The sequence below is a fragment of the Sardina pilchardus genome, chromosome 18 (assembly GCF_963854185.1).
Source record: "Sardina pilchardus chromosome 18, fSarPil1.1, whole genome shotgun sequence".
Classification (NCBI taxonomy): domain Eukaryota; kingdom Metazoa; phylum Chordata; class Actinopteri; order Clupeiformes; family Clupeidae; genus Sardina; species Sardina pilchardus.
In genome coordinates this window covers 1708769-1728248 of record NC_085011.1, presented here as the reverse complement: position 1 = coordinate 1728248, position 19480 = coordinate 1708769, and the positions used below count along the sequence as shown (strand labels likewise).

The 19480-nt window shown below is 45.1% G+C and overlaps 2 protein-coding genes across 7 annotated transcripts in view; both read left to right on the top strand.

The window, feature by feature from the left end:
- The first annotated feature begins 3483 nt into the window (after positions 1-3483).
- On the top strand, positions 3484-14850 carry LOC134064368 (cold shock domain-containing protein E1-like). The gene is made up of 7 exons (XM_062520287.1): positions 3484-3687; positions 9535-9735; positions 12269-12406; positions 13450-13665; positions 13791-13928; positions 14253-14411; positions 14767-14850. Exons 1-7 carry the CDS (start codon positions 3484-3486, stop codon positions 14848-14850), a joined length of 1140 nt encoding a protein of 379 aa, XP_062376271.1.
- A 146-nt stretch (positions 14851-14996) lies between these two features.
- The window catches only part of LOC134063570 (uncharacterized), a 65369-nt gene continuing 60885 nt past the window's right edge, over positions 14997-19480 (top strand). For all 6 annotated transcript variants that reach the window (XM_062519153.1, XM_062519154.1, XM_062519150.1 and 3 more), the window contains exons 1-2: positions 14997-16501; positions 17045-19086. In XM_062519153.1, the coding sequence (XP_062375137.1) occupies positions 15511-16501; positions 17045-19086 (3033 nt within the window). In that variant the 5' untranslated portion in view covers positions 14997-15510. The remainder of the gene's footprint in view (positions 16502-17044; positions 19087-19480) is intronic.

Genomic DNA, 19480 nt, shown 5'->3' with positions numbered 1-19480 from the left:
GTTTCCCCCAGTGACCCCTGATTGGAGGTCTGTTGTTTACCCATCCTGAAGGCTAAGTGGGCCCTATGCCCTACTCGCATCTTCACCCACAGGATATGTTTGTCTGATTCTGTTACACCTGAGTTCTGAGTATTACTCCCATCTAGACTTTTGTCTACGCACTAAATGTTCTCTGTGGTCTAACCCATAACGAACACTGTTGCTGTCACTGCTCAATGTGGTTTACACCTTACCCAGCCTCAACCCCCACCGTGTGTCTCGTTCCACACATTACCTGTCGATGTGGTTTCTAGCTCTGAAGGTGCATAAAAAGGTCACCCTACACCCAAACATAAATGTGAATAAAGGTTACACGTTTTCATGCCATGAATATATGTTTGCACATAAAGGTTACATGTTTTGGATACAAAATTATTGCTTTGCTCAAGGCATATACAGGTTGCACCACATCATATACGTGTTAGTACTGGCATAGCATAGTATTTATGAAAAGCACAGTGAAGCATAGCAACAGCGACAGCACATGCAAGTACCCTCACATGAGGTTCATACTTCTGTCCCTATCAAGGTCTCCTTCACCATTCCCTTATGCCTCATTTGATCTTTATTGGCATAAGGTTCAAGTGTTACATTCTAGAATCTCTTTTTCCCTTTCTTCCACTGTCTTTTGGCTTCATTCGTTCCACATTGTTGGATATTCTTCAGATGTCATGCAACTCTGTTTTGTTTTGTAAGGAGATCGTCTCCCCCCGCGAACAACCAAGCCCACTGGAGCCCCCCCTCCAAGACACCCCCAGATCGCTGTCCCCACTGACAGCCACAGTAAGGTAAGATAAGATAAGCCTTTATTGTGTCTGGATGAAGAATTTTGTTTTGAGCTGAGAATGAAGAGTATTAAGCACAACATATAAGCACACACATACACAATAAAACATATAAACACACACTTATAGTACACAGTAAACAGCAATAAACCCAACCTTTCATCAATCTTAATTGATAATTGAAAGGTGACAGGTGAGGTCAAAGGTCATCTCCCTAGGGGAGGGTCAGTAGGAGCAGTGGTGATGTAATGGAGGTGTAACGGTGCTTTTAGGCACATTAGGAAAAGTGGTGATGTTATGCATCTTATCAATGATCTGCTCTTCATCTTATTCATTTCTTGCATTTTCACCTTAATCCCTTTGAAGTAGGCTACCGATGTTCTAATGGTTCATGAATGACTTCAGAGGAAGAGGTAGTAGGTTTAAAATAAGTTTATTTCTCCGAGGCAGTGATTTCCATGCTTTCACAAGACAAATTAGAAAACTGATCCGAAAGACTGTCCATCTCCACATCTTAGATTTCAGTGGGTTTGGAGGGGGAGAAAGACACCGAGACAGAGAGAGAGACAGAGAGACGGAGAGAGAGAGATAGAGAGACCGAGAGGGGGAGAGAAAGAGAAAGAGAGTGTCCTGCTCATGATCAATATGATTTAATGGCCCTTAGTGTTCATGTGAAAGCGCTTAAACATGTAAATTATATATGGTCATTTTACCTTGGAATGTTTAACAGAGTAACACATAGATTAGCAAAGAAAACTGATATGTACAAAATAGCAAAGAGGTTTTTATCATTTGTAGGCAACTAGGTCAGAAGGTTATTCAAACTAAGGGGGGGGGGGGGGGCGGGTTGGGGGCTTTCTACTTTTGTGTTGGAAGAAAGTACTAGTCCTTCTGCGTGTTGGTTAAGGGAGGGAGACGGACACCAAGTTTTGAGTTAATAAAAGACAGTTTACTGGTTACAAGACAGAATTACAGCGATCACAATGGGTTGCTGGGGAAGTTCCTCCAACTCACAGTTTCAGCTTAGGTTTTATCCTTGGCTGTTATCAGTTACTGGCCTATAGGGGCCCTTGCATACATTGTTGCCACCTGGGCTGATTCCCTGAGTGTCAGCGCCTCAGAGTTAGTGACATTCTGTTAGAGCGCAATGTTAAAGAACTATTCTAAGACATTATTATTCACAGGTGTATGGCCTGAGTCTGTCAAGCTCAGTGGTCAGAAATTTGGATATTATATGTTAGCCTAGAGCTCACCACAATCAGTGTTGGCCGTCAAATTAAATGAAGCACCAAGAATAGGAAGCCCATATTTGGGCACCGTTAGTTAGGTCCTGGGTCTTAAGGTGTTGTCATGGGAATGTGGTGTGTAACATCTCCTCAGTAGCATCCAGCAACAGGTTAAGGGACTCAAACCCCTGTGCTGTAAACACACAGCAACAGGTTAAGGGACTCAAACCCCTGTGCTGTAAACACACAGCAACAGGTTAAGGGACTCAAACCCCTGTGCTGTAAACACACAGCAACAGGTTAAGGGACTCAAACCCCTATGCTAATGTAAACACACAGCAACAGGTTAAGGGACTCAAACCCCTGTGCTAATGTAAACACACAGCAACAGGTTAAGGGACTCAAACCCCTGTGCTAATGTAAACACACAGCAACAGGTTAAGGGACTCAAACCTCTGTTCTGATGTAAACACACAGCAACAGGTTAAGGGACTCAAACCCCTGTTCTGATGTTAACACACAGCAACAGGTTAAGGGACTCAAACCCCTGTTCTGATGTTAACACACAGCAACAGGTTAAGGGACTCAAACCCCTGTTCTGATGTAAAAACACAGAAAAACACTCTCAGTCTACACAGCCCTAGTGTAGTTACATTTACCCTCCGCTCCGCTCTGCTCTGCACCTGTTCCTCTCTCTGTCACATATGCATCTGCATGATTTTATGTGCCATAGTTCAATCATGGTTGGTTATATAACATATCAAAACACTTTAACTTTACCTACCAAAAAGTGATTACCGGTATGTTGCATATTAAGGTTACTTTGCAAAAGTTGATTATGTTGCATACTGTACAAAGGTTACACGTCAACCAAATGCAATTACACATTTTGCCTTATACTTGAATTGTGTTGCAAAGCAAAGCAACTGTAAAGCGCAGCAAAGCATAGCAGCAGCAGCAGTGTATGTCTCGCACGATTAAATGGCATTTGTAAGGTTAATGACAGCATCCATGTTCACAGTGACGATTAAATGGCATTCATGAGGTTAACGACGGCGTCCGTGTTCACAGTGACGATTAAATGGCATTCATGAGGTTAACGACGGCGTCCGTGTTCACAGTGACGATTAAATGGCATTCATGAGGTTAACGACGGCGTCCGTGTTCACAGTGACGAGTGGAGGTATGCTGTTTCGGAGAGCTTGATCCAGGCCACAGGAAGTGGATGGAGGGAGCTGCTGGAGAATATGAGCTGTTTAGGAGATGTAGATGAGCGTGAGACACCTGTGCTCTGCACCCATCACAGCGCTCCTACCCAGCATGCAACACCCCAACGCCTGATGAGCTGTTTAGGAGATGTAGATGAGCGTGAGACACCTGTGCTCCGTACCCATCACAGCGCTCCTACCCAGCATGCAACACCCCAACGCCTGATGAGCTGTTTAGCAGATGGAGATGAGCGTGAGACACCTGTGCTCCGTACCCATCACAGCGCTCCTACCCAGCATGCAACACCCCAGTGCCTTATCCAGGCCACAGGAAGTGGATGGGGAGTGTCGACGGAGGGCCGTTTGAGTGGAGATGAGCGGGAGACGCCTCTGTGCAGCGCTCCTACCCAGAGCTGGGTCCAGCCCAAGGTCAGTGTTCAGCCTACTGTACTTTCTAGTCGTGCATTATAAAGTATTTCTAGTCTTGTGGGCTGCAGAGTTCCACTGGAGTTTAGGTGACAGAGAAAGAGGGGTAACCAGAGACCAGAGAAGTTGATCCGCTAAGCTGGTGGCTCATGACGCCTCCCAAATCTTAAGATGAGTGTTGGGCCTCATCATCACAACTTCATCTACAGTGAGTGCTGTGGGAAGCATCTAGAGACTCTCCCTACATTTTTGTATATAATAGTATGACTTTTGTACAATATGTTAACTTTGGGAACAACTGATATTTTAGTTTTTCAGTAGATGAGTGCCTCGCTAATGCAGTACACCCCCTCCCCCCCCTGCTCTCTCCATGAACGCTCTGTAATGCAGTAACCCCCCCCCCCCCCCCCTGCTCTCTCCATGAACGCTCTCTAATGCAGTACCCCCCCTCCCCCCCTGCTCTCTCCATGAACGCTCTCTAATGCAGTACCCCCCCCCTTGCTCTCTCCATGAACGCTCTCTAATGCAGTACCCCCCCCCCTTGCTCTCTCCATGAACGCTCTGTAATGCAGTACCCCCCCCCCCCCCCGCTCTCTCCATGAACGCTCTGTAATGCAGTCCCCCCCCCCCCCCCGCTCTCTCCATGAACGCTCTGTAATGCAGTACCCCCCCCCCCCCTTGCTCTCTCCATGAACGCTCTCTAATGCAGTACCCCCCCCCCCCCCCCTTGCTCTCTCCATGAACGCTCTCTAATGCAGTACCCCCCCCCCCTTGCTCTCTCCATGAACGCTCTGTAATGCAGTACCCCCCCCCCCCCCCTGCTCTCTCCATGAACGCTCTCTAATGCATTATCTGCCCAGCGAACCTAACACCAATTGACGAAGATTCTAAATTAGAAGTGAGCAACAAGTGGCCATATACATTCCGCACATATGCATCATGTCTGAATGTCCGTTACTGTCAGAAATTCGGCAAGCAATTATCGCAAAATGTGCTGAAAACGGCTATGACTTGGGCTCAAGGACCTTTATGCTGAGACAACAGACCCTTCAGGGCAATAGACAAGCCACATGCACCCCCCCCAGTGTCTCTTGCTATTGGATGCTGCATCACATGCTAGTAGTTATGTCAGCAATGTCACTTGAGCGCAAGGAATGTCAATGCTGATAAATGCTTATTTATGAGTACCTGATAATAAACTTGAACTTGAGCTATTCAGAAGCAAAGGCAACGCATATGACACGGTCACTTGTCTGCCTCAGGGAAGGGCCACATTATCCTGACAATAGATGTCTCAGGATCCCCATTAGAGAGCGTTCATGGAGAGAGCAAGGGGGGGGGGTGGGTACTGCATTACAGAGCGTTCATGGAGAGAGCAGGGGGGGGGGGGGTACTGCATTAGAGAGCGTTCATGGAGAGATCGGGGGGGGAGGGGAGGTACTGCATTAGAGAGCGTTCATGGAGAGAGCAGGGGGGGGGGGGGGGGGTACTGCATTAGAGAGCGTTCATGGAGAGATCGGGGGGGGGGTACTGCATTACAGAGCGTTCATGGAGAGAGCAACGGGGGGGGGGGGGGGGGGGGCTTACTGCATTAGCGAGGCACTCATCTACTGAAAAACTAAAATATCAGTTGTTCCCAAAGTTAACATATTGTACAAAAGTCATACTATTATATACAAAAATGTAGGGAGAGTCTCTAGATGCTTCCCACAGCACTGTAGATGAAGTTGTGATGATGAGGCCCAACACTCATCTTAAGATTTGGGAGGCGTCATGAGCCACCAGCTTAGCGGATCAACTTCTCTGGTCTCTGGTTACCCCTCTTTCTCTGTCACCTAAACTCCAGTGGAACTCTGCAGCCCACAAGACTAGAAATAGTTTATTATACACGACTAAAAAGTAATGTTAAAAAGTGCAACCCCCCCCCCCCCCCCCCCCCCAAAAAAAAATGCCCCAAAATAAGAGTAGCCTACTTCTTAGGTCTTCCCATGGTAATTGAGAAGCAGCCCTGCGTAACCTTACACCTCCAACACACACACACACACACACACACACACACACACACACACACACACACTTCAGGTCTCAATGCTCCGCTTCCAACTCTCATGGTCTCTACATCTCAAAACGTCCCAAATGTATTTTCTTCTCTCTCTCTACACACTGTGCTATGACTGTGTTGTGTTCAACACTTCCCCCGATTCTGATTTCAGCAGGTTTTCTGTCAGTCAGGTGATTTACTGTGCCATGACCCCCTCAAACAGGATACTCACGTCTGCCACGTTTACGCTCGCTTTTCTGGGTATTGTTCCACTCAGACATCTCTGAGCACCCTGTGTTGTTGTGGTGGGTTATTTTTGGGTCTTCGTGCGAGATCATAGGTGGAGATGTTCATGACACGGCACATTATGTCCAACCCACAGGAGATTTAAAATCTGACTGATCAAAAGCAGCAATAGCAGAGACAACACATTATGACATTCTTTGAATCCACAAAGCTTGAATGTCATCTATCGTTGACTGTAGCAAGCTAACTAGATAACTAGCTACTGTGACTCATCTTCAGGGAATAGCAACTGACGTTACTCTCCCTCAATAACATGACGTAGGCCTACAACTTTATTTTGAAAAGGGAAAGCGAAAACCAGCACCCCAAGCGGTTGCGTTCCTATTGAAGAGCAGCTCCAATGTTACAGTGTCCCATAGACCGACTTTTCAAATAAATACTACGCAGCTATACCAGCGATCTTATCCACCAAAAATATTTTTCAGTCTGCATACTGTAATCTACTAGCTGTGAAAATATCATACCCTATTTTTCCATAATTAAAAAAAAATTGCCTCCAGGAACGCAACCAGTAGAGGGCGAACAGACGACCAATATATCGGCGGGCCGATATTAGGCATTTTAAAAACTATCGGTATCGGCATGTATAACAGCCGATATTCTTAATTTAAATAAAGGATAGCAAGGAAGCAATATTGATTCTTCATTTACATATCCAGTGTTGTCGTTACGTGGTTGGCCACCAGAGGGCGCGTGTTCTTACTGCAAGACACGCATGCTGACTAGTTAGTTCAACTTCCTACACAACGTCAAGGTATCAGAACTCAGAAGTGGTTTGTGTGTTCATGGTAGGATGATTTTCACGTGAAATTTAACTCTCATTTCTTCTGAAAGCTTAAATAAACCCAAGAATGTTTATCGGACATTTTTACTGCTGTAGGCTAACGTTAATCTTAGAGCCACTGGTCACACTGCTAAGTTAAGTCCAAAGGTAAAATGACTTGAACGTTAGCTTTGGTTGAGTGTTGTAGGCTAATTTGAATGTTGTTGTATTTTTAAAAAATAAACGCGGTTATACCGAGGATATTGATAGCAGAACTGTAAATTGTCTCTTCCGACTGGCATCCCATTCATTTTCCGATCATATTAAGCGGAGCTAAATTAGTTAGCCACGGGCAGCGCTAACATCTAGCTAGTGGAATTTAGCGGGTGGAAGTAGTACGATGCATCCTTAAAAACACTGGACTGGGACAGTTCTGTTTGCTAAAACTATTAAGCTGCTGTTGACTCGTTCACAAAGGTCGCTCAGACTGTCCATGGTGGTCCTGTCAGTGCTGTCAGTGAGTGTAAACTGTTATGCTCACGAAGACTGCACAGTGCACACAAAATAAATGTAAGCATATGAAACAACAAGTCTTCTGAGCTAACGTTAATTCCCAAAGTCGAACACTCACATACTCCTTTGTCCTTTGTTCTAGTCTTCATTTTTTTGCATTTCAACAAAGGTGTTTACACCAAGCAAGGAAATGCATGGTTTACAAAGGCTAAAGGTAAAGTAGAAGTAATCTTTTATGCCATGGGGTTGATAACCATACACTATTTAATTTCTTTAAAATACTTGACAAGAATGTTTCATTAGGAAACCAGATAGTTAGGCCTATTTAAACGGATAATGCCCCACCTTGATCAAAATGTTATTGGAGAAATGTTTTAAATTGTAATTGGTTAAAAATGGCTATCGGCCAATATATCGGTTATCGGCTATTGAAACTCGCAAATATCGATATCGGTCTTCAAATTCCCATATCAATTGGGCTCTACTATCAATGTCATCATTACTGCTACTGTCCATCGTTTCTTGATTTAATCTACTGGATTAAGTAATCCAAAAATCCTGCCAATGTAGGATTTTTTTGCAGGAGAGTTTGATGTCGCTTTTCTTTAGCTCTTATAGCCTTTCATTTTTGAGGCCCGCTCTGATTCTTTCTTTCCGATATTTTCTCACGTGAATGACGTATATTTTGAAAACAATTTGACTTTATGAACTCCACCATATTTACCCAATCAGTATCTTATTACTACTTTTTACATTTTATTTTTGACCAATAAAGTTTATTGTTCATTCTCTTATGTAAATTTGAATTGGGCCTAATTATTATTTGTTATGGCCAATGGCAATGGGGGCCCCTGACAGGCTTGCACTCATGGGCCCCCAGGCTGTGGCCATATGTGTGTGTGTGTGTGTGTGTGTGTGTGTGTGTGTGTGTGTGTGTGTGTGTGTGTGTGTGTGTGTGTCTGTGCGTTGATCCGCGCCTGCTCATGTGGTTACATGAACATTTTGTTTTCCACCTGGGTGGTGGTAGTGTAGTGGTCAAGGAGCTTGGATAGCGTGCAGTAGTGTGTGTGTGTGTGTGTGTGTGTGTAGGTGGGCGGTGGTAGTGCAGTGGTTAAGGAGCTTGGATAGTGTGCAGTAGTGTGTGTGTGTGTGTGTAGGTGGTAGGTGGGCGGTGGTAGTGCAGTGGTTAAGGAGCTTGGATAGCGTGCAGTAGTGTGTGTGTGTGTGTGTGTGTGTGTGTAGGTGGTAGGTGGGCGGTGGTAGTGCAGTGGTTAAGGAGCTTGGATAGCGTGCAGTCGCCTAAAAGTTGTGGGTTCAATTCCCGGCTTCCACCGCTGTGCCCTTGAGCCAGGCACTGAACCCCAAGTTGCTCTGGGGACAGTGTACAGTAATGACAATATAATCCCTTGTAGTGTAGTTGACATAATATGGGGCCAGTGTGTAGTTGTGTTTTTCATCCGAAGTGAAAAACACAACTACACACTGGCCCACTAAAGACCCAAAAAAGCAATGTAATGTACTGTAATGCACCTGCTCCTTACACGTCAGGTGTACCTAAGCATGATTATATGCGTTTCATTGCCTATTGGATTATACATCATACAAAGGGTACCATTTTAAAACATGAGTTAACTTCGCACAGGTTTACATTTAACTAAACAATTAACAGCAATGATGATGGCAATTAAAGAAGAATAACAACAATATTAACAATATTAATTTATGATAGTTCGCAAAGTAGGCCCTCTTGTAGAGAAACAAATTCACTGATTCAAAACTTGGAGACTCAGAGTTGGAGGCTACTGAACTCTGGAAGCTTTATGTGCAGTCTGAACTGTATCTGAAGATTGGTCCGTGTGTGTGTGTGTGTGTGTGTGTGTGTGTGTGTGTGTGTGTGTGTGTGTGTGTGTGTGTGTGTGTGTGTGTGTGTGTGTGTGTGTGTGTGTGTGTGTGTGTGTGTGTGTGTGTGTGTGTGTGTGTGTGTGTGTGTGTGTGTGTGTGTGTGTGGTGTGTGTGTGGAGCAACTTGCTTTTTGGTTGTGTTCCTCCTTATTTAGACCCCAAGAAGCTTCGAGACTTCTCTTCACATTTCATGTATTTCTCTGTGGTATTTCGATAAATATACTACTTCTTGCTTGTAAATATACTAGCCTCTCGTTCAGAAATGTCACTGGTGCAGAAATGATTGCTATTTTTCTTTAAATGTGTTTTTTTTTTTTTTTTTGCAGGAGCATCATCCCGTGGAGGGAATGGAGAGGAAGTTGAGGTTCAGTGTAGAGAACGTGCTGCAGAAGGCCAGCTGGCTGGTTGGGGACAAAGTTCAGTATGAAATATCCGCCAACCCAAACACACAGGCTGAGAGGGCCGTTACCGTGGAGATCCTGGCCGACACCTTCAAGAGCACAGACGCAGAGGAGCAGCAAAGAACAGTAAGTCCCCACGTTAATCCATGCCAGGGCCCATTCAGTTACTTAACCTGATTATGTATTGTGCTAATCCCCACGTTAATATATGCCAGGGCCCATTCACTTAACCTGATTATGTATTTTGATAGTCCCCACGTTAATACATGCCAGGGCCCATTCCCTTACTTAACCTGATTATGTATTTTGCTAGTCCCCACGTTAATACATGTCAGGGCCCATTCCCTTACTTAACCTGATTATGTATTTTGCTAGTCCCCACGTTAATACATGCCAGGGCCCATTCCCTTACTTAACCTGATTATGTATTGTGCTAGTCCCCACGTTAATACATGCCAGGGCCCATTCCCTTACTTAACCTGATTATGTATTGTGCTAGTCCCCACGTTAATACATGCCAGGGCCCATTCAGTTACTTAACCTGATTATGTATTGTGCTAGTCCCCATGTTAATATATGCCAGGGCCCATTCCCTTACTTAACCTGATTATGTATTTTGCTAGTCCCCACGTTAATATATGCCAGGGCCCATTCCCTTACTTAACCTGATTATGTATTGTGCTAGTCCCCACGTTAATATATGCCAGGGCCCATTCCCTTACTTAACCTGATTATGTATTGTGCTAGTCCCCACGTTAATACATGCCAGGGCCCATTCAGTTACTTAACCTGATTATGTATTGTGCTAGTCCCCACGTTAATATATGCCAGGGCCCATTCCCTTACTTAACCTGATTATGTATTTTGCTAGTCCCCACGTTAATATATGCCAGGGCTCATTCAGTTACTTAACCTGATTATGTATTTTGCTAGTCCCCATGTTAATACATGCCAGGGCCCATTCAGTTACTTAACCTGATTATGTATTTTGCTAGTCCCCATGTTAATATATGCCAGGGCCCATTCAGTTACTTAACCTGATTATGTATTTTGCTAGTCCCCATGTTAATATATGCCAGGGCCCATTCAGTTACTTAACCTGATTATGTATTTTGCTAGTCCCCATGTTAATATATGCCAGGGCCCATTCAGTTACTTAACCTGATTATGTATTTTGCTAGTCCCCATGTTAATATATGCCAGGGCCCATTCAGTTACTTAACCTGATTATGTATTTTGCTAGTCCCCATGTTAATATATGCCAGGGCCCATTCCCTTACTTAACCTGATTATGTATTGTGCTAGTCCCCACGTTAATATATGCCAGGGCCCATTCAGTTACAAAGCTCTCTGAAGAATTCCGACTAACTGCTGACTGGCTGAGAGGCTGTGACGCTGGAGACAGGTCACAAGCACACAAGCATCCTTGGCGAGCATGAGAGCTACAAGTCTTGCCATTATTTACTGGACTAAACGGGGTGTTTGTGATGTGGTACCATTATTTACTGGACTAAACGGGGTGTTTGTGATGTGGTACCATTATTTACTGGACTAAACAGGGTGTTCGTGAATCGTGATGGGTTACCATTGTTTACTGGACTAAACAGGGTGTTCTTGATCGGTTACCATTGTTTACTGGACTAAACAGGGTGTTCTTGATGGGTTACATACAATGGAGGTAAAATAGAACTGTCATGATGAAAGCCGTAATTATAAGAAGGCTGTTATTTCTCCAGACTCCCTAAGACAGTTGACCTCTGAGGTCATGGACAAGAGAATCACTCCAGACTCCCAAGGGAGGTTGACCAGCCATGGGCGGCGCCAGGATACTTTTGTTGGTGTAGCAAAGCTCTAACAGACCGTGTTGCTACCCCCCCACCCCCAAACTTGCATGCATAGCCTAGGTCACTGATCTTTGCAAGGAGGGGTTGATATTAAGTCATTTTTTCAAGAAAGGCCATGTCCATATACAGATCATAAACAGAGCCTATTTCAAGGACTAGTACCTCCTTTCTATCAGTATCCACAAGCACAACATCAGGGGTGTTAGGGATGTTACAAAACACATCATCAGAGCTGTTGAACCAGTCTGGTGATACGTGTGAGTGTTTGTACATAGGCATATTCTTTGGAAATGTATCTTGAACAGAACTGGCAATGACACACACACACACACACACACACACACACACACGACCACGCAAAAGCTATTGACCGCTAAGAGAACACAAAAAAAATAACTGAGATCATCTTTGTAATGTCCACATTTCATTGTAGCCAACAACAACCCGAGGAGACAGTTTTAAACTAAGATGTTATCTAGTTACTAGAAATGTCCCCACAGTGGGTCTTTAATGGTCCGGCGTGTGGAAGTAGAAAATTGAACCGTGGAAAGTGTAATAAGATGCAAACATGATTTGTTAATTGTATTGCTTGAAACCAGCTTGCTCTAAAACAAATAAAAATGTGTCAGTGCTGCAATACTAGGTGATACTAGATAATGTGTCGAACTAGTAACACACATACACACAGCCATTGCTTTCTACAACAGTCGAGGATGCTTTTTAAAGGAAGTCATTGTATGGTGTTAATGTTATGCATGTGTAGACTTGCCCTGTGCTTGATAAGACGGTTCATTTAGGTTATGTCTGCCCTCTAGTGGAATGCAATAGGCGGTGCAGAGCCATGGCTTGAAGAGATGGACGTCCCTGAAGTTGTGAGGACGGAACACCACGAGGGAACCGTGCTGAGGGTCCCAACAAGAGGGAACGCACCCGCCAGTGATATGGCAGTTAAGGCAAGTCATGCGTGTTATGTTGGTGTGTGGAGCGTGTGCAGTTACTCATGAACACATGCTAAAGTTGACTACAAAGAGGAACATAAAATCATCTTTTGGAAATTAATCGTAATGACACCAATTTTCTTTGTGAATGAATAATGTATCATAAATAAATAAATATGTTGTTCCTTAAAATGCAGGGGTCATAAGTATTGGAACCCCTATGTTAAATTCCCATTAAGGCAGGCAGAGTTTTATTTTTAAAGGCCAGTTGTTTCATGGATCCAGGATACTCTGCATCCTGATTATGTTATGTTATGTATCCTGGTTACCCTTCACCATCCCTAGAGATTGGCATGGTGTTTTTTTTTTTCAGTTAGCCTATTAGCTGGTTTCATTCTCACTGAGCTCTGAAACGTCCACCTTGTTAATCCCAGTTTAGGGATTTTCATCCAGATAGAGAGAGCCTCTCATTTATGTCAACCCTCTCGTACATTCTAAAGCCACCGATTCCTCGCACCAAACACACACACTGACCAGTGCTTCCTCTTTTTTGTACTGTGAGAGCCTCGCAGACCTAAGACACACACACACACACACACACACATACACACATACACTCAGGAGTAGCGAGCTCAACTGTGATCATATGAGCCCTGTGAACACTAGAGTGGACACAAAGGACACTGGTTAGGTCTTCAGGCTTGTACAAACTGAAGGTTGCCGGTTCGATCCCCAATCAGTAGGAAAAATGTGGGTGGAGGAGTGATTGAGCACTGCTCTCCCATGCCCACATCCACGGCTAAAGTGCCATTGAGCAAGATACCTAACTCCTCACACACACACACACACACACACACACTTGAGCAAGGCACCTAACTCCTCGTTGTTGTGGCCGGCAGCTCACTGCTCCGGGTTAGTGTGTGCTTCGCCTCACTGTGTTCTGTGTATGTTTCACTAATTCACCGAGTATATAGTGTAAATGCGGAGACCAAATTTCCTCCATGCGATCAAGAGTACATACTGTATGCTTCTACTTCTACTTGTTCTATGTGCTGCAGCATCTCCATCTTGGTAGTTTGAAGGCCGTTGTGGAGGGAGTGGAGAGGAAGCTGAGCTTCAGTGCAGAGGATGTGCTAACGAAGGCCACCATGCTGGTTGGGGATAAAGTTCAGTTTAAAATATCCACCAACCCAACGACCAAGGCAGAGAGGGCCGTTACCGTGGAGATCCTGGCCGACACCCTCCAGTGCACAGACACAGAGGAACGACGCACAGTGAGTGATCAGATTACTGATTGATAAAGTTTAGTGTAGAAAAGTATGTGTTATTTTGATATGGCCAAGTCATTCTCCAAGTCAGTATAAAATAATTTGCTTGACGGAGTGCATTCCTTTTTCAGGGTGTGGTTCTTGGTTTGAGCAACTCGTTTGGGTACATCAAGAGCTCTCAGGACCCCAAACTGGTCTTTGACTTCTGTGAGGTCTTGGAAGACAAGAAGCTCTCCAACTCAGAGAGAGTGGAGTTCACCATAGTGCCAGTATGTTGCCTCTTACTTAGCGACAAAAAAAACACAAATTCCATAAATCTTCAAATTATGGCCAGGATTCTATTTATAGCCAGGGGGGTGGTCGATTCGGACAAATAAAGACCGGCCCCCAAATACAACCCGGGGTAATAATTGGCTACCAGTAGGGCTATCAGTCCTGAAGGCCTGTGTTTTGTGCAGCCTAAGTAAATAAAAGACCCCGGCCATAATTTGCGGATTTACGGTATGTCTTTTTGGGAAAATTCAGAATAATCTTACCTGTCGTCTAGATAGCTTTATGTTCAGAAACGTTCATATTCCTCTTGATCTGTCCAGAACACGGTGGCTGGGACTGGCTACCAAGCCATCAGGATCAGACGGCAGAAGATGGTCACTCATGTGCCAACGTTAGAGGCCCCCACTACAGCACACTCAGAGGAAATGTTCACCCCAGTGCCAACATCAGAGGGGTCCACCACAACACAGTCACAGAAGGTACAGTACTCATACCTCATACTGGATCACAGTACCAATCCTCAGTACATTCATGTGGATGCTTGTTTTAGTATCTTTATCTTTAATATATTTTACTATTCTTTTTAGTCATGTTGATTGTTGATTTATTATTCTATCATCCTGTTTGCATTGTAGTGTATGTTGTGTAGCTCCCATTGGCTCAGTCCCTATTTGGAGAATGTTTTTCCTTCTACTTCATAAGGATGAGACTTCTGTCCACAGCAAATCACAAATGGGTTCAAAACCTCAGTTGACCAGAATTGTAAGAATTTTGAAATTATAAACACTGTATATTTGTTGATATTTTGTTGTCTTTTGCATTTCCTGTGCGCAGAAGATTACCTTCCAACCAACAGCCACCAAGGAAAGGATGCAGAAAGACACAGGAATCAATTCTGATGCCCCCAAAACAGGGTAAGTTGTAGGGTCCTCTACATCCAATGCACAATAAATGCATAGGTCTTGTATTTACCAGTAGAACTTGGAGTATTTACAAAAGTTTCATTATGAATAGACATGACAATTGATTTGTTTTTGCTACAGAAAGCGTGTCCAAATTCTACCCGGCCCAGTGAGTTCAGTAAAACCTGCAAAGAGAGAGAATAGAGAGGACGCCAACACAAACTCAACAGAAGCTTCTGGAAGGAGAAGCAGCATCCACCCAAACTGTGACCAAAATGGCAACCAAAGTGGGAACAGAATCCAGGATGAGGGTGGTAGGAGCGATCATCCTCTGGGTAACCGTAGTGCAAGCAGAGACAGGAGACTTGTAGAAGTAAATAAAGACAAAGGCAAAGGAGAGAGAAATCGCAGCAGGAGCAGTGACCGGGTTAGAGACCAAGGCAGAGATCTGGGTCACCAGAGCAGCTCCAGCAGAGAGAGGAGGCCTGGAAGAAGCAAGGAGAGGTGGAATAGAAGCAGGAGCCACAGCAGAGAGCGCTCCCGCAGGAGTCGCAGCAGGAGCAGAGAGCGCTCCCGCGAGAGTCGCAGTCACAGTCACAGCAGCAGAAGTAGAAGCAGAAGTAGAAGCCGGGAAAGAGCTGGCAAGATTGATCGATTTGAGCGGCACAGTAGAACAATGGAGAGGAGGAGTAGAGCATTTAGGAGCAGGGAGAGGAGCAGGAGAGATAGAAGGAGTCGCAGCAGGAGCAGAGACCATTCCCCCAGGAAGAGACATGGCAGTAGCAAGGAGAGGAGCAGGGACAGGGGCAGAGACCAGGATATGAAGAGCAACCAGAGGAGGAACTGTAGTTCAGAGCGTGGAGATGAGAAGCGCAAGAGACAAAGCAGCAGCAGTGGTGGTGAGGGTTCCCCCAGGAAACGCAAGCGGCGCAGCAGTCCCAGTCTAGAGACTGTGACCACAAAGGGTCGTAAGGACCTGTCCAGTGTCAAGGCCTCTGCCACTACCACCTGCAGATCACCCAAATCTGATGCAGGTGAGGATGAGGAGGATGAGGATTTGGCCAGGAAGAAGATGGAGCTGGAACAGTTGGACGCTTTGATTGCTGAAAAGCTGGCTGAACATGCTGCCTTGGAACTAGAGATGACATCATCTGTCGTCTTTGATGGGAAGGACACTGTATTACCTTGCCAAACCTCTCTTTCTCCGCAACATCAGAGAGCTACGCCCCCTCTCAGACAAGCCCCCGCTAATGACCTCTATGACCAGATGGACGAGGAGTATAAGAAACAGCTAAAGGAAGTACGTCTGGGTAGGGCCAAAGACGCACAAAGAGATGTCTTGCGCCATTATGACCGCGCTGCGAGGTTCAGGAAAGATTTATGTGCTGGTGTGGAACCAGTGCTGTGTGTAGAAGTGCAGTTCCTGAGACAGCCTGAGGAGGGCAGCAAGGAGCGCTGTGTTCACGATGAGCACCATAGGGAGCGGAACAAGAGCATAGAGCCATATAATCAGAAGAGAGAAGACCAAACACCAATCCTGGGCCAGCATGAACAGAAGATCTCTGATATGCATGGGCATTCAGATGAGGGTAGGCCTTTTCCAAAAGGAGCAACTCTTGGCAAATCTATTGATGTAGTGGAGACCGGACGTCTTCAGTCTCGACATGGTACGTTCTTCCACCTTTAGTCAGACAAATGTACTGCTCTAACAGTCAGTCAGGATTCTTTAGTAACGGTTGCAATCCTAGCTCTTAGTTGAATTCTTTAGTAATGGTTGCAATCCTAACTCTTAGTTGAGTGTTAGTTTACTGTTACTGTATCTATATATGTTTTTTCTCAAGTGCGTTTGCACTACAGTTGTATGTTTGTGAATTGCTGATCTAACGGCGTTCCCTAGCGCACCACCTGATAAAGAATCCGAAAAGGGAAATTACAAAATATGCTCGAAAAGTTAAAACAATTAATGTAGGGAAAGAGAGACTTTCATTCATATTTGACCCAAAAGATCAATGAAAGAATTAAACAGAGAGAGTTTATACACATTATCTGTGTCTAGTTATTTTTCATTGACAGGTCAAGGAAATATACAAACACCAAACGTATCAAATAACAATTTAGTATGTCAGAGAGCCACTTAATAACTATACTGAATTACCCGAGCAGTGCTTGACTGAAGTCACAAAGTACTGTGTTTTTTCCCTGTCTTTCAGGTCATGGCACTGACAGAAAAGATAAAACAGTGTGGATTTGTGGTCATGGCCTTGTAGCAGTGGCCAGACGGATAAGCCTGTGGCCAGAGTGTGGCGTTCGGCTGGGTAACCTGAAAGGGCTGTGGAGTGGGACGCAGGGAATGACCTGGAGAGACCTCGTGCCCCACCTGAAGAGACTCAGGAAGAAGTGGCCTCTCCCCGACATACTCATCATCCACCTGGGGGACGACGACATCAACATGACGGACACCGTGGAGCTGCTGATCACTATCAGGGAGGAGCTAACCCGTGTACGCAGCCTGTTCCCCCAGTGCCTGATTGTGTGGTCGGACATCCTACCAACGTTCTTCTGGCAGCAGAGCACGACTCCTGATGTGGAGGTTGATGAGGCAGCAGGTATAATTCATGACATCATCAACTGCAGAGCACATGCTATAGTGACTGAATTAGGGGGAGGAGTCATAACTCATGACAACATTGGCCCCGAATACTATTTCCCCAATGACGTTTACCTTTCAGACGAAGGCATTCAAAGGTTCAACCAAAACCTCCAGCAGTTTGTGGAAAACTGGGAGAAGGAGTTAATCCCAACATCAAAACATAGAAAATCACCTCACCTTATAGAAATCACCTCATATTCCCCAGAGCCCACTAACATCAAGCTAGAACCTGTTGATCCGTTCCACGATTCCCTCTCTCATTCTGTTGACGATTTGGATGTAACTCGAGAAGACTCAGGACACAACACCAGTATCTCCCTCCAACAGTCCCAGAAGGATGTGAACTCCATAAAGAATGCATCTCGGACCCAAAGCCCTCCAGACACCTCCACTGCTCCTGCGGTTGCATCCACCTCTTCTCCTGCGGTGTCATCCAGCTCACCTCCTGCGGTGTCATCCAGTGCACCTCCTGTGGTTTCATCCTCGGGAACACCCAGACCAGAAGAGAGTGTTGGTCGGCCTGTGAATCATGCAGATGCGGATTTGGACATGACTCCAGAAGACTCAGGATACAGCATCATCTCCCTCCAACAGTCCCAGAAGGATGTGAACTGCACAGAGAGCACAGCTCAGCCCCATAGCTCTGTATCCACCTCAACGCAAAAACACATGAAATCTAAGACATATAAAACAATCTGGATGTGTGGATATGCTATTTCAGGTTTGGCAAAAAGGATAGCAGCAGCGCAAAAACAGGTCAGTAAACTGGGTACTGATGGCCCTAATATTGGGGTCCACCACGTGGGAGGTCCTGGAATGACCTGCACTGATGTTGTGGTCCAAATGCGGAAGGCCAAAGGCAAACAGCCTCATCCAGACCTGCTCATCATCCATCTTGGCAATAACATCAAGACAACAAAAAAGGAACAGTTGCTGAACACAGTAAAGGGACTCTTGACTGCCATACACAGCATCTTTCCCCAGTGTCAGATTGTGTGGTCTGACATGCTGCTATTGCGCTTCAGCAAACAAAACATGACTCCTAGTAACAAGGCTGATGAGGCAGCAGACAGAATCCACCAAGTGATGAATCGTGCAGCACATGCTGTAGTTAAGGACCTGGGAGGAAGAGTCATCACCCATGACAACATTGGCCCTGAACTCTATCGCCCCGGTGATGATGAAATGGTCATCTCAGACCAAGGCATTAGAAGGTTCAACCTGAATATTCAGCAGTTTGTGGATGAGTGGAAGAGGCAGGTCCACTTTGTGGCGGAGCACAAAGAAACTATTCTGAAATCCCCAGCGCCCACGATCAACAGTAACCTAGAACCTACTAATCAGTTCCAGGAGTCCCTCTCTCATTCTGTTGACAATTTGGATATAACTCGAGAAGACTCAGGACACAACACCAGTATCTCCCTCCAACAGTCCCAGAAGGATGTGAACTCCCCAAAGAACGCATCTCGGCCCAAAGGCCCTCCAGACACCTCCGCTGCTCCTGCAGTTTCATCGAGCTTATATCCTGCAGAGGGTGATTCCATTGATGTGACTCCACTAGACAAAGCCACCATTCCCTCACAACAGAAGTTAAACCAGAAGGTAAAGATTTCTCCGACTTGTTCATCGAAATGTTGTTCCATATTGGGCTCATTCGATCTATGGAATAATCAGGTAATAATGTTTGCAGTGAGCATATTGTTGACATAGCCAACACTTACAGCGGCGGTATCATCACTAATTTTTACAAAATGTAATACAACGGTAAGATATGGTGTATGATATACACAGCTGTTCTAACAACAGCAAAGAGCCCTATAGTTACCAACTGCCCAAAATGGGAAGGGAAGGAGAATACACTGAGGAATTGAGCCGGTGCAGGGGAGACTCGTGGCTAGATTGGATGAATAGGCTAAACCTTTCGCCAACTCCTCACAGCCAAGTTTATTCCCTCCATTATTATATTACTATTATTAATCCTCATACTCGGAGACAT

Excerpts from the sequence above, each read along its gene's own strand:
- LOC134064368 (XM_062520287.1), top strand. The coding sequence starts at position 3,484 with ATGAGCTGTTTAGCAGATGGAGATGAGCGTGAGACACCTGTGCTCCGT. Across the intron at positions 3,688-9,534 it reads AGAGCTGGGTCCAGCCCAAG|GAGCATCATCCCGTGGAGGG; the intron begins GTCAGTGTTCAG and ends TTTTTTTTGCAG. Across the intron at positions 13,666-13,790 it reads ACACAGAGGAACGACGCACA|GGTGTGGTTCTTGGTTTGAG; the intron begins GTGAGTGATCAG and ends TTCCTTTTTCAG.